At 31.9% G+C, this 11,624-nt stretch overlaps 1 protein-coding gene across 2 annotated transcripts in view; it reads left to right on the top strand.

Moving 5' to 3' along the window:
* Positions 1 to 11,291, top strand: part of RSBN1L (round spermatid basic protein 1 like) — a 65,046-nt gene extending 53,755 nt beyond the window's left edge. For both annotated transcript variants that reach the window (XM_074340639.1, XM_019744549.2), the window contains 2 exons: positions 7,563 to 7,671; positions 7,753 to 11,291. In XM_074340639.1, the coding sequence (XP_074196740.1) occupies positions 7,563 to 7,671; positions 7,753 to 8,397 (754 nt within the window). In that variant the 3' untranslated portion in view covers positions 8,398 to 11,291. The remainder of the gene's footprint in view (positions 1 to 7,562; positions 7,672 to 7,752) is intronic.
* Positions 11,292 to 11,624: the final 333 nt, after the last annotated feature.

An 11,624-nucleotide genomic window follows, 5' to 3' on the forward strand; every position in this document is an offset into this window, starting at 1 on the left:
GTGACTGTATCACTGCACTAAAGAAGATTTTCAATTGCTAGAATCTAATTTTAGCTTTTGGGTTTGACAAATAATTTCATTTTCTAAGTGACTAGAGGTGAAAACAAGAAAAACTAAGACTCATTTGATGCTTACTGTACGCCCATTTACAAATGTTCATTTAATTTTCTCCTCTACTTTTAGGCCCATATTTATCACAGAAAGAAACTGAGGATCAGGGTTGTTAAATAAAATTATCATAGTTCTATAGTTAATAAATGGTAGCGCTGAGTCTGATTTCAGATTTGACTCCAGACTCTTATGTTTTCTTTTTACTGTTCAACTTTGCTGCTCCCTACTAAGGTTTGGTATCTATTTAGTGTTTGTTCACCTTATTTACTACCCTGTTTCCCCGAAAATAAGACCTAGCCGGACAGTCAGATCTAATGCGTCTTTTGGAGCAAAAATTTATATAAGACCCAGTATTATATTATATTTGTTATGTTATGTTATACCCGGTCTTATGTTATAGTAAAATAAGACCGGGTCTTATATTAATTTTTGCTCCAAAAAACACATTAGAGCTGATTGTCCGGCTAGGTCTTATTTTCGGGGAAACACGGTATATATTTTTTTTTTTCCAGCTTCACTTGCAAGTTTTACTTTGAATCTTTCATAGATTAAAAACATGGACAATCCTCTTTAATATACTAAAGGTATTATCCCATACATTCAGAAGTTTTCCATCTATTAAATTGATAAAAAACATAGCAAAGCTATATTAATACAGTAAGATAAGTGCTCAGTTAGGCTTTTGTTTCAAACTGAGTATTGTTGGAGTATGAAACTTAAGTTGGAATATGCTATTTTACTTATTAAAGCAGTGGAATTAAATATTAAATATGCAAGAACATTTCCTAAGTAAAAAGAAACTTTAATTCTGAAAATATAAAATGTTAATATTGCAGTTCTCTAAGATTTTATGAAAAATATAACCTGTATTTTGTACATGAGGAAATTTTATTTTCAAGGGCTACTAATATAGAATTGACCTTTTTGTTCAAAAGGGAAAATTTATTATAAATTGTTTTTAATATTTTATAAATTATTTTAAAAATATTTTATAAACTAATACTGAGTGGCGAGGCCAGTGAAAACTGACCTTCTTTCTTAACATAAATAAAACTATCAATTTCAGGTATGCAAAGGAGCTAGTACTGAACTAACCTTACCCTAAGAGTTCCTTAGGAAAACAGTATAAATAGTTTATAATTCAGTAATTTATACCTGAATTGTGTTTTAGTTAAATGGTAATTTTCAAACACCTGTGGTTAGTGTTACATAGTTTCCATGCTCTTCCGATTATCTGATGTAAAACACTTAATTTTGTCAAAGAGTAAGGGCTAATTTATCTCTGGAAATCATTACAAACTCATTTCAAATTATTGAAGTTTCTCTTGAATGTTTGGTACAAAGGAGTTAAGAGTGGCATCAAGATATACTTAGGGTGAAATCTGATTTATAGTGTTCAATAAAGTTAGCCACATTTACACTTTCTTTTAGATAAATGTTCCTGCTTCATGGCTTAGCACTTTGTTTAAATCTCTTCTAAGCTTCTTTAAACTATTGTTGGTATATGTTCACTTCTCCTTATGTACGATTTGAGATAAGAAATTGTGTCTTGTCCTTCAGGGGCCCATCATAGTTCCCAGTAAATATTTATTGATTAGAAAACACTTTTGTGCCTAGCAATTTCATAGAGACAGGGACTATTCCCAAACAGCTAATAATGTTAGGTGGCCAAATTTAGGAATATTCTTGAGACAGATTTTGAAATGAGATATTGCTAGCTATGAGTTTCCCCACTATTGTAAAATACAGTTTGCTTCCTATACCAATGCTGCTTTAATTACTAAAGCAAGAAAATAGTTTTGTTAATTCTATCAGAGGGCTTTATGGCTCTGATGCAAAACATGGTTTATGATCCCTTTATTATTATTCCTTGGTGTTAAATTAAGCTATATTAAGGAAGTTGATACTTTCTTTTCTCCTTAGTGTTTTGAATTCTGCTTTTTCTCAAGGAGATATTAGGGATTTGAGTATTAGATTCTTGCCATTATCTTATAGCCAGGCTTAGCACCAGTTTGAAGTAAAACAACTGGGATTTAGACTTCATAGAAATCTTCATTTAGATAGGTTTGTGAAGTATTGATTAAATCTTACCGCTCTTTAGGTATTATGAAGGATTCATACAGATTTATATATTTGAGGTTGCTTCTTTGAAATCCAGTTTTTTTTAAAACAACTATTGAAGTGTAAGTTACTTTCAGTGAGACACTCATTATAAGTATACAGTTTGATGTGTTTTGACAACTGTATATAGCCGTGTTACCACTACCATAACTAAGGTACCGTGTTTCCCCGAAAATAAGACCTAGCCAGACCATCAGCTCTAATGCATCTTTTGGAGCAGAAATTAATATAAGAACAGGTATTATGTTATATTATTATATTATGTAAGACCCAGTCTTATTTTGATATAAAACTGGAATAAGACTGGTTCTTTGTTAATTTTTGCTCCAAAGGACGCATTAGAGCTGATGGTCTGGCTAGGTCTTATTTTCGCGGAAACACAGTAATAGAACATTTTGTTTCTCCCATACCTTTGGCAATTAATCCCCCTACTTACCCCAGGTCCAGACATCTACTAATCTGTTGTGGTTTTTTTTTTTGTCTTCATAGATTAGTATTGCTTAGTCTCAGATCTCATGTAAATACCATCATACATGTTGCCTGACTTCTTTCTCATCATGTTTTTTGAGATTAATCTGTGTTGTCACATGTGTTAGTTCATTCCTTCTTGTTGCTGAGTGGTATGTCATTAATATGGATACATCACAATTTATTCATTCACATGATGATAGACATTTCAGTTTTGGGTTTTTATGAATAAAGCTGTTATGAACATTTTACTTACAAGCCTTTGTGTGCACATATGATTTCATTTCAGTAAATACATAGAAATGGAATTACAGGGTGTTAGAGTAAGGCAAAATAATTGTGTACAGAGAAAATTTTAAGTCTACCAAAGAAGTACTAGAATTACTAAAAGTCTCAGGGTAAGACAATATGGAAAAGTCAATTGTATTTCTATATATTATCAATAAACACTTATAAAATGTAATAGAAAAAATGATGCCACTTATCATAGCATAAAAAACTGAAATAGAGAGAAATTTTGAAAATATGTAACAGATACTGAATAGTATTAAACACTAATGAAAAAAATTAAAGATTTACATAAATGTAGAAATATACCTTGTTTCTAGACTGGAAGAGTCTATATTATTATGTCAGTTCTTTCCCAAATGACCTATAAATCACCTGAATCCCAATCAAAATCCAACTACGTTTTCTTATAGAAATACAAAGAGCCTACGATAGGCAAACAGTCTTGGGGAAAAATACCCCAAAACAATGGTGGAGGATTTATACTGTACTGCCTGTCATTTTAAAGCTTACTTTGAAGCAACAGTAATTAACAGAGGGTGGTATTGGTATAAACATAAACTTTAAGATTAATGGAACAGAATATCTAGAAATAGACCCATCATTGATTTTCAGTGACGGTGTCAAGATAATTCAGTGAGGAAAGGAGTCTTTTTAAAAAATGGTGCTGGAACAACAGGGTGTCCATAAACAGAAACAAAAATTAGAAACAACGAACCTTGACTCTTAGTTCACACCATACAGAATAATTAAAATGGATCACAGAACTAAATATAACCATTAAAACATAAAATTTGTAGACGAAAACATTGGAGGAAATTTAGCATTAGGCAAAAATTTCTTGTACCATAGAAGAAAATGATACCATTAAGATAATGAAAAGACAGGCTACAGACTAGGAGAAAATATTTGAGATGTGCATGTATGTGCATATGTGTATAAGGTATCCAAATAGATAAAGAACTCTTACAATTCAAGAATAAGACAACAGTCCAATTACATTTGGGCGAAATATTTGGACAGACATTTTACAAAAAATACACAAATGGCCAATAAATACGCACATTAAAAGTTGTTCAATATAATTGTACTGTGAAGGAAATGCAAATTAAAACCACAGTGAGATAGCACTACATACCCGCTAAAATTGCTAATAATAATTTAAAAAATTACTGGGGACTATTGGGGAACAGTGTGTTTCTCCAGGGCCCATCAGCTCCAAGTCGTTGTCCTTCAATCTGGTTGTGGAGGGCGCAGCTCAGCTTCAAGTCCAGTCGCTGTTTTCAATCTTAGTTGCAGGAGCACAGCCCACCATCTCATGAGGGAATCAAATCGGCAACCTTGTTGTTAAGAGCGCGCACTCTAACTAACTGAGCCATCCGGCCACCCTAATAATAATTTTTTAAAAGACCATACCAAAAGCTAGTGAAGATGTGGATTAACCAGAACTTGCATACACTACTCTGGAAACAGTAGAAAAGTTTGGCACTTTCTTATAAAATTAAACATACACTTAACCGTAGGACCTGTAATTCCATAATTCCATCTGTTCCTGGGATTAAAAATCCTCTTGGTTTTTGTGTATTATCATATATACCATATCTGTATTTTGATTACATACATAAATAACAATATGGAATAACCAAGAGAGGTATGTGTGTATATCTGAAATATACATGATTTTATACGATTGTATATGGTATATATATGTATGTATGTGATATAACACGTGATAATATTTATGATCACACACTAAATAGTGCTGATTCAATTTGTTAATATTACTGATTTTTGTGTTTATATTAATGTCTTGACAGACTTTACTAATTTTATTGATCTTTTCAACAAATCAGCTATTGATTTCATTGATTTTTTTTCATTTTTCTGGTTTCTATTTCATTATTTCTGCTCTTATTTTAAGGAAAGAACTCTTCTCTTTCTAGCTTAGATTATTGATTTGAGACCTTTCTTCTTTTATGATATAGTATTTAAAACTAAATTTCTAAGTACTACAGTACCACAAATGTTGATACTGTTTTCATTATTATACAGTTTAGAATTTTTCTGTTTTCCTGTTTTGTGTTTTGTTTTTTTAAATCCTGGATTATTGAGAAGAATGTTTACTTTTCAATATTTGAGAATTTTTTCCAGGTTTTTTGGGGGTGTTTTTGATTTCCAGTTTCCCTTGTGGTCAGAGAACATGCTCTGTATAAGTACTCTCCTAATTTCCTGGGATTGGTTTTATGGACGATCTTGATTAATGTTCTGTGTGCACTTAAAAGGATGTATATTCCGCTGCTGTTGGGGTTATCGTGCTCTACTAATGCCAGTGAAGCCAACTTTATTGATAGTACAGTGCAAGTCTGCTGTGTTCGTCTATATCCAACTGTAATATTGGATTTGATTGTTTCTCCTTTCATTTTTGCTAGTTTTTTTTTCTTCCGTGGATTTTTCTTTGGTAACAGCTTTATTGAGATGTAATTCGTGTAACATACAGTTCACCCACTTAAAGTGTATATAATTCAGTGGTTTTTAGTTTATTCAGAGTTGTACAACCATCACCACAATTATAGGATATTTTTATCACCTCAGAAAGAGATACACCTTGTTTATGGATTGGACTTTTTAGCTATTACTTTGTGGTCCTACATCCTCTTCAGCACTAGGCAGTCTACAGACTGTCAGTCTACTTTCTGTCTCTTTATATTTGTCTATTTGAGATATTTCATATAAATGGAATGATATGTGGTCTTTTGGGATTAGCTTCTTTCATTTAGCGTGTTTTAAACATTGTTCATGTTTTGAAGCTCTGTTAATAGGTTACTACACATTTAGAATGATTTCTTCTTGATGAATTGACCTCTTTATCATTATAAAACATACTTTTATTCTTGGCATAATATCCTTTCTTCTGAAATCTACTTTGTTTGATGTTTAATATAGCCATTCTAGCTTTCTTATGATTAGTGTTTGCATGTTATATCTTTTTCCATTCTATGTCTTTTCACTTGTGTCTCTATTATTGTTTCATGTAAATAGCATATCTTGCTTTGAGTCTTGTTTTTTTTTAAATTCCAGTGATAAGTTTTGTCTTTCAACTGGAGTATTTAGATCACTTATATATATAAGTGGTCCGTCAGTAAATTTGGATTTACATTTACCATGTTACTTTCCCCCATTTGCCTCTTACGTTATTTTTTCCTTTTTCCCTCTTGTCTTTTTTAGCATTCCGTTATATTGCCACTATTTGCTTATTAGTGATTGCTCTAAAGTTATCACAGTCTACCTTCAAATAATATTATACCTCTTTATGTAATGTGTAAGAACTTTTAATAGTATACTGCCATTTATCACCCCTACCCCATTTCTGGCCTTTGTGCTAATTGTTGTCCTACATTTACTTAACATATGCTGTAACCCTCCCTCCCATATGCTATTTTAGCTATAAGGAATTATTTTTAAAGAGATTTTTAAAATAAGAATAAAATACCTTTCATGTTTACTATTACTTGTGCTCTACAATCCTTTGAATAGATCAACATTTTCATCTCAGTATCATTTTCCTTCAGTCTAAAGAAGTTCCTTTAATATTGTTTGTTGTGCTGGTCTTCTGGTGACAGATTCTCTCAGCTTCTGTTTGTCTGAAAATGTTTTTAATTCACATTTTTGAAAGGTATTGTTGGTGGATGTGGAACTCTAGATTGACTTTTTCTTCCAATACTTTAAAGATAGTCTGTTCTCTCCTGGTTTGCATTGCCTCTGATGAGAAGCCTGCAGTCATTCTCATCCTTCCTTCCCTGTATAGTAATGCATGAATTTTAGAGTTTTCCCTTTATCACTGGTTTTTAAAAATTAGTTATGATTTGCCTTGGATGTTTTTTTTTTCTTTTGTATTTAGTTGCTTGGAATTTTATTCCAAAATCCATTTTTGAACATCTTCTGTAAAAATATATTTGTATATTCCTAATTAATTGAAGAATTTGGGGATTTTTTTAGAATTGTATTTAAAGACAAGCAAATAGAGTGGTAACGGTTTATTTTATTACAACTTTTGTATTAATCCCAGCAAATAGAATGGTGCCAGTTTATTTTATTAGTACTTTTTAAATGAATGTCTCTTCATTTATTAAGCGTTACTCAGGGGATTTAGGTATCATTGCAGTTATATATGTCTTTATTGAAAGAAAGTATTCCCTTCCCCTCTATTTAACTGTAATTTTTATGTAGTATTTTCAACTTTGGCACTTAATTTGTTGAAGTATTGATTTTTAAAATAGAACACTTAGTTTTTTTATTTGCGTAATTAAGCAATTCAAATTATTTTAATTTTTCAAAATACGGTTACCACATAACTATAATAAAATTAGGTGAGTTTTTATCTGTTTAGGTCTAAACTCATGTCATTATCCCTTTGTTTAAATATGTAAAGTGGTCTTCTGATTACAATTTAACCTTATTTTTAAAACAGTACTTTGGTTTGACTATAAACTGGTTTTGCTTTGAATTTAATAGGACTTAACAGAATGACTTATTAATGACAGATTCTTCCTTATCTCATATTCATTCTTTTTTAGGCCTGATCAACCACGAATAACCAAAGATGTGATTTGTTTTCATGCTGAAGATTTCTTAGAAGTAGTTCAACGAATGCAGTTAGATTTACATGAACCTCCACTGTCCCAGGTATATTTTAAACTGTTATTGTCTTCAGTTTAATTTTTATTGTGGAAAAGACTTATTGGTATTCCTTGTTTCTTTTTTTAGTGTGTCCAATGGGTTGATGATGCAAAACTTAATCAACTGAGGAGGGAAGGCATTCGCTATGCCAGGATTCAGCTGTACGATAATGACATTTATTTTATTCCAAGGAATGTTGTTCATCAGTTCAAGACAGTCTCAGCTGTATGCAGTTTAGCATGGCATGTTCGGCTCAAGTTATACCACTCAGAGGAGGGCACTGCTCAGAACACAGCTACTCATGAAACGGGCACATCACAAGATTCTGCGTCATCAGTTCTTGGACCTCACACTGACAACATGATTTGTGCTGTAAGCAAAACCTCCTTGGAGTCTGTTTTTTCAGACAAACTGCATTCTAAATATGAAGTACAGCAGATTAAACATGAACCTCTTGCGTCTGTTAGAATCAGTGAAGAACCTGTGAATGTTTATGTTCCTGAAAAGACTAGAGCACCGAATAATGTGGATGGCAAGAATGTTAAAGCAAAATTGGATCATGTTCAATTTACAGAATTTAAGATTGACCACGTGGACTCCAAATTTGAAAATAGCAACAAAGATTTAAAGGAAGAATTGTGCCCTGGAAGTCTCATAAGTCTAGTTGATACAAGGCAACATAGTTCAGCACATTCAAATCAAGATAGAAAAGATGATGACATTTTGTGCTAAATTTGTACATACCATTTAAAATCCTTTTTAAAAAACTTAATAATGTAATAAAGATTCATGAATTCTGAAAGCAAGCCAAGGACTTGCTCCCAAGTCTGTTACAAAATATAGTTTATGTAGCTTTGTAACATTCCTCAGTGCCTGTCCATAACTGTGAAGTATCAAAGCACTTAGGGCCAGATGCACTGTAAACGTTGCAGGTTTAAACAGTCTTTAAACAGTCATTTGAGTTGGAGTTGTAGGTTTTAGAATAGAGCTGACATTAACATATATATATATGTTATATATATGTTATATATACACACACATATGTTGTATATGTGTGTGTATATATGTTATATATATATATATATATATATATATATATTTTGTAATATGAGCCAGAATTCTTTTTTGACAATTTAAGGCTTTTCCATAGAGCTTATTTATACCTTTTTTTTTTTTTTTTCATTTTAAATGTGTCAGCACTGTAGTGTAAATAGCTTTAAAAAATTTTTAGTGTTGATTTATACTGAAATGTGAGCCACTTAATAAAGGTTCATAATAATAAATGTTTTTTTGTTGGGTCTGCAAAAAGACAAACTGACAATTCAGTTAAATCAGTTATTTGATCTATTATGTGTCTGCTGGTATATCCATTTAGAGTGGTAAAGGAGCGCAAATGTACATATCCAAATCAGTGAATATTTAAATTCCCCACATTGCAAGCATTTTTAAAACCAAGATTCAGTTATGAAAGCATATTTATATATGTGTGTGTATGTACGGGAATATACATGTATATCATATTTTATATAACTTCTTAAATTGCTGAGTAAGATGAATATGTGAAACTTCCTAGCCCTACTCCCTGAAATACATTTTAAAATATTTATATTCAACATTAAGAAAGCAGTTTAGGTAATAGAAATCATTTTGTAAAGTTGGGAGAAATGAGGTCTGTTAGTGATATCTAATCCTTCTAATTAATGAAGTTTTGTGTCCAGATTACATAGCCCTAACACAAGAAGAAGTTGAGAAAATTATCTTATTAACAGGCACCTATGCTATACTTAATATTAAGTAGCTGAGTAAAAATATTTAGTTACAGAAAGTTTAGTTGTGAGCGGTTAAAATCCTTTTACATTTTTCTTGCAGAACAGGAGGAAAATATGGCAAATATAAAATTTTAAAATAAGGGCAATGACTCAACTGCCATATATAGAGATATATTTAACAAAATAAGACATGTTACCTCATCTTTCTAAGGATCCCTCTCCCTTCCCTAGTAAGGTTGACCCTTGAACAGTGCGGGCTTGAACTGCACTGGTTAATTGAAAAAAATCTGTGTAAGTGGACCTGCATAGTTCAAACCCTTATTCAAGGGTTAACTGTACTTGTTTTTCAAAAGAAGCTCTAGAAAGTAAAATTGGGGTAGGAAACAGGATTGCTAGTGCCTAGCTAAAGATGATTAAAACACATCTCTTCGATGATGGACTTCAGCACTATTTCAGAGTGCTTCCACTACTGTAATTGAAAGTCAAACAAATGTCTTTAATGTATGCTTTGATATAAGGGACTCTGCTCATTGCGAATCTGTTTTATTTGTCTTTGTTATTTTTCTGGGCTTACGCTTTTGGTTGATGACTTTCAACTGGGATTCTTTGTGCTGCCATTTGGACTAGAGTTGCTATTCCCACTTCAATGGTTGCTACAGCCTCACTTCTGGGACCCATAAAACTGCTTGTCTTTCTGGTTAGGGACAAGCCACTTATCGTGTTTCCCCGAAAATAAGACCTAGCCGGACAATCAGCTCTAATGCATCTTTTGGAGCAAAAATTCATGTAAGACCCGGTCTTATTTTACTATAAGGAAACAGGATTTTTCCTGTTACTATAGGAAAGACAAACTGTGAATATTTACTATAAGACCGGGTCTTATATAAAAAATATAATATAATATATAATACCGGGTCTTATATTAATTTTTGCTCTAAAAGATGCATTAGAGCTGATTGTCCGGCTAGGTCTTATTTTCGGGAAAACAGGGTAAGAAGAGGCATTTTACCAGAAAAAATAAACTGTAGTAATGTCATTTCTTGCCTCCAGTTTAGAAGGGTAGACAAATATTGTAGGAAATCTTGATGGTTTGTAGGAAATCACTGTATTTGCAACATAGGAATTTTCATGGGATAAGGAAGGTATAAATCATGATAATGTAAATAGAGACTTTGTTTTATATGTTACTGTCTTATCTTACTCCTCACTATTTGAATCTTTTCTTTTAAGCTAAATTTATGTATTTGCACCTAAATTTTTGGGAGACGAAAGTTCTAAACCAGTATTGAAAAATAGGAGGGGATGTTTTTCTGGTTTTCCTTTTTAATTGAAGGGTGATATGTTTAACAAGATTTGTTTCAGTTAACAATTTTCCAGTAGCATACACATAGGTACATGAGATCATACTGTAAAAAAATATCTTTAGGGTATCCCTCCAAAATATGAGCCTTAAAATTTTAAAGATATATGAAAAACATCAATAGTGGTTGCTTTTAGGTATAGTTGCCAATATAACCTATAATCAAACTTTTCCATCTTTTGAAAATTTGTTTTGTAAAATGCATACATCTGTCTCTGTCTCGAGGGGAAATATAAATGAGTTCATATTTCAAGATGCAGCCTTGTCACCTTGAATAATGCTATGTTTCTTGTCTTACGGGGTATAATTTAAAAATCCTCTTCAGATGCAATCTGAGAACTTGTTGACTACCTTTGTTACACCGAAATATTTCTATTTCAGTATTGCATTATATTAATGGTTTTCTAATTAGTACATTCCAGTTCCTTATCTGAACACAAGTTTCTTGCTGTTATTTCCAATTTCTTGGACCAGAACAATAAAGAACCTAAGATACAGTTTCTATATAATCTTATACTACATAGAATAAACAGTTGTTATGTAAATTATTAAATTGATACACAGACCTTTACAAAAAAGCTAAGGCACCTCAGTGGTGTCAGCTACAGTGTGTTTTTTTTTTTTTTTTTAATTTTGTTCATACTCTTTTAGCTAGCTAAATAATACATATTCCATACTCAGGTTAGCTGGATAGCTAGCAAAAGAATTAAGCATTTGTGATAATTAGTTGAAAACTTTACAAAAGCCATATTCATTATCTTGTCACTAAGGCTGTTGACCTTTAATAAAGATTAGGCTGACCTAGCACAACACTGTGTGTATGTGCAGGT

This window comes from Rhinolophus sinicus, linkage group LG09 (genome assembly GCF_036562045.2).
Source record: "Rhinolophus sinicus isolate RSC01 linkage group LG09, ASM3656204v1, whole genome shotgun sequence".
Taxonomy (NCBI): Eukaryota; Metazoa; Chordata; class Mammalia; order Chiroptera; family Rhinolophidae; genus Rhinolophus; species Rhinolophus sinicus.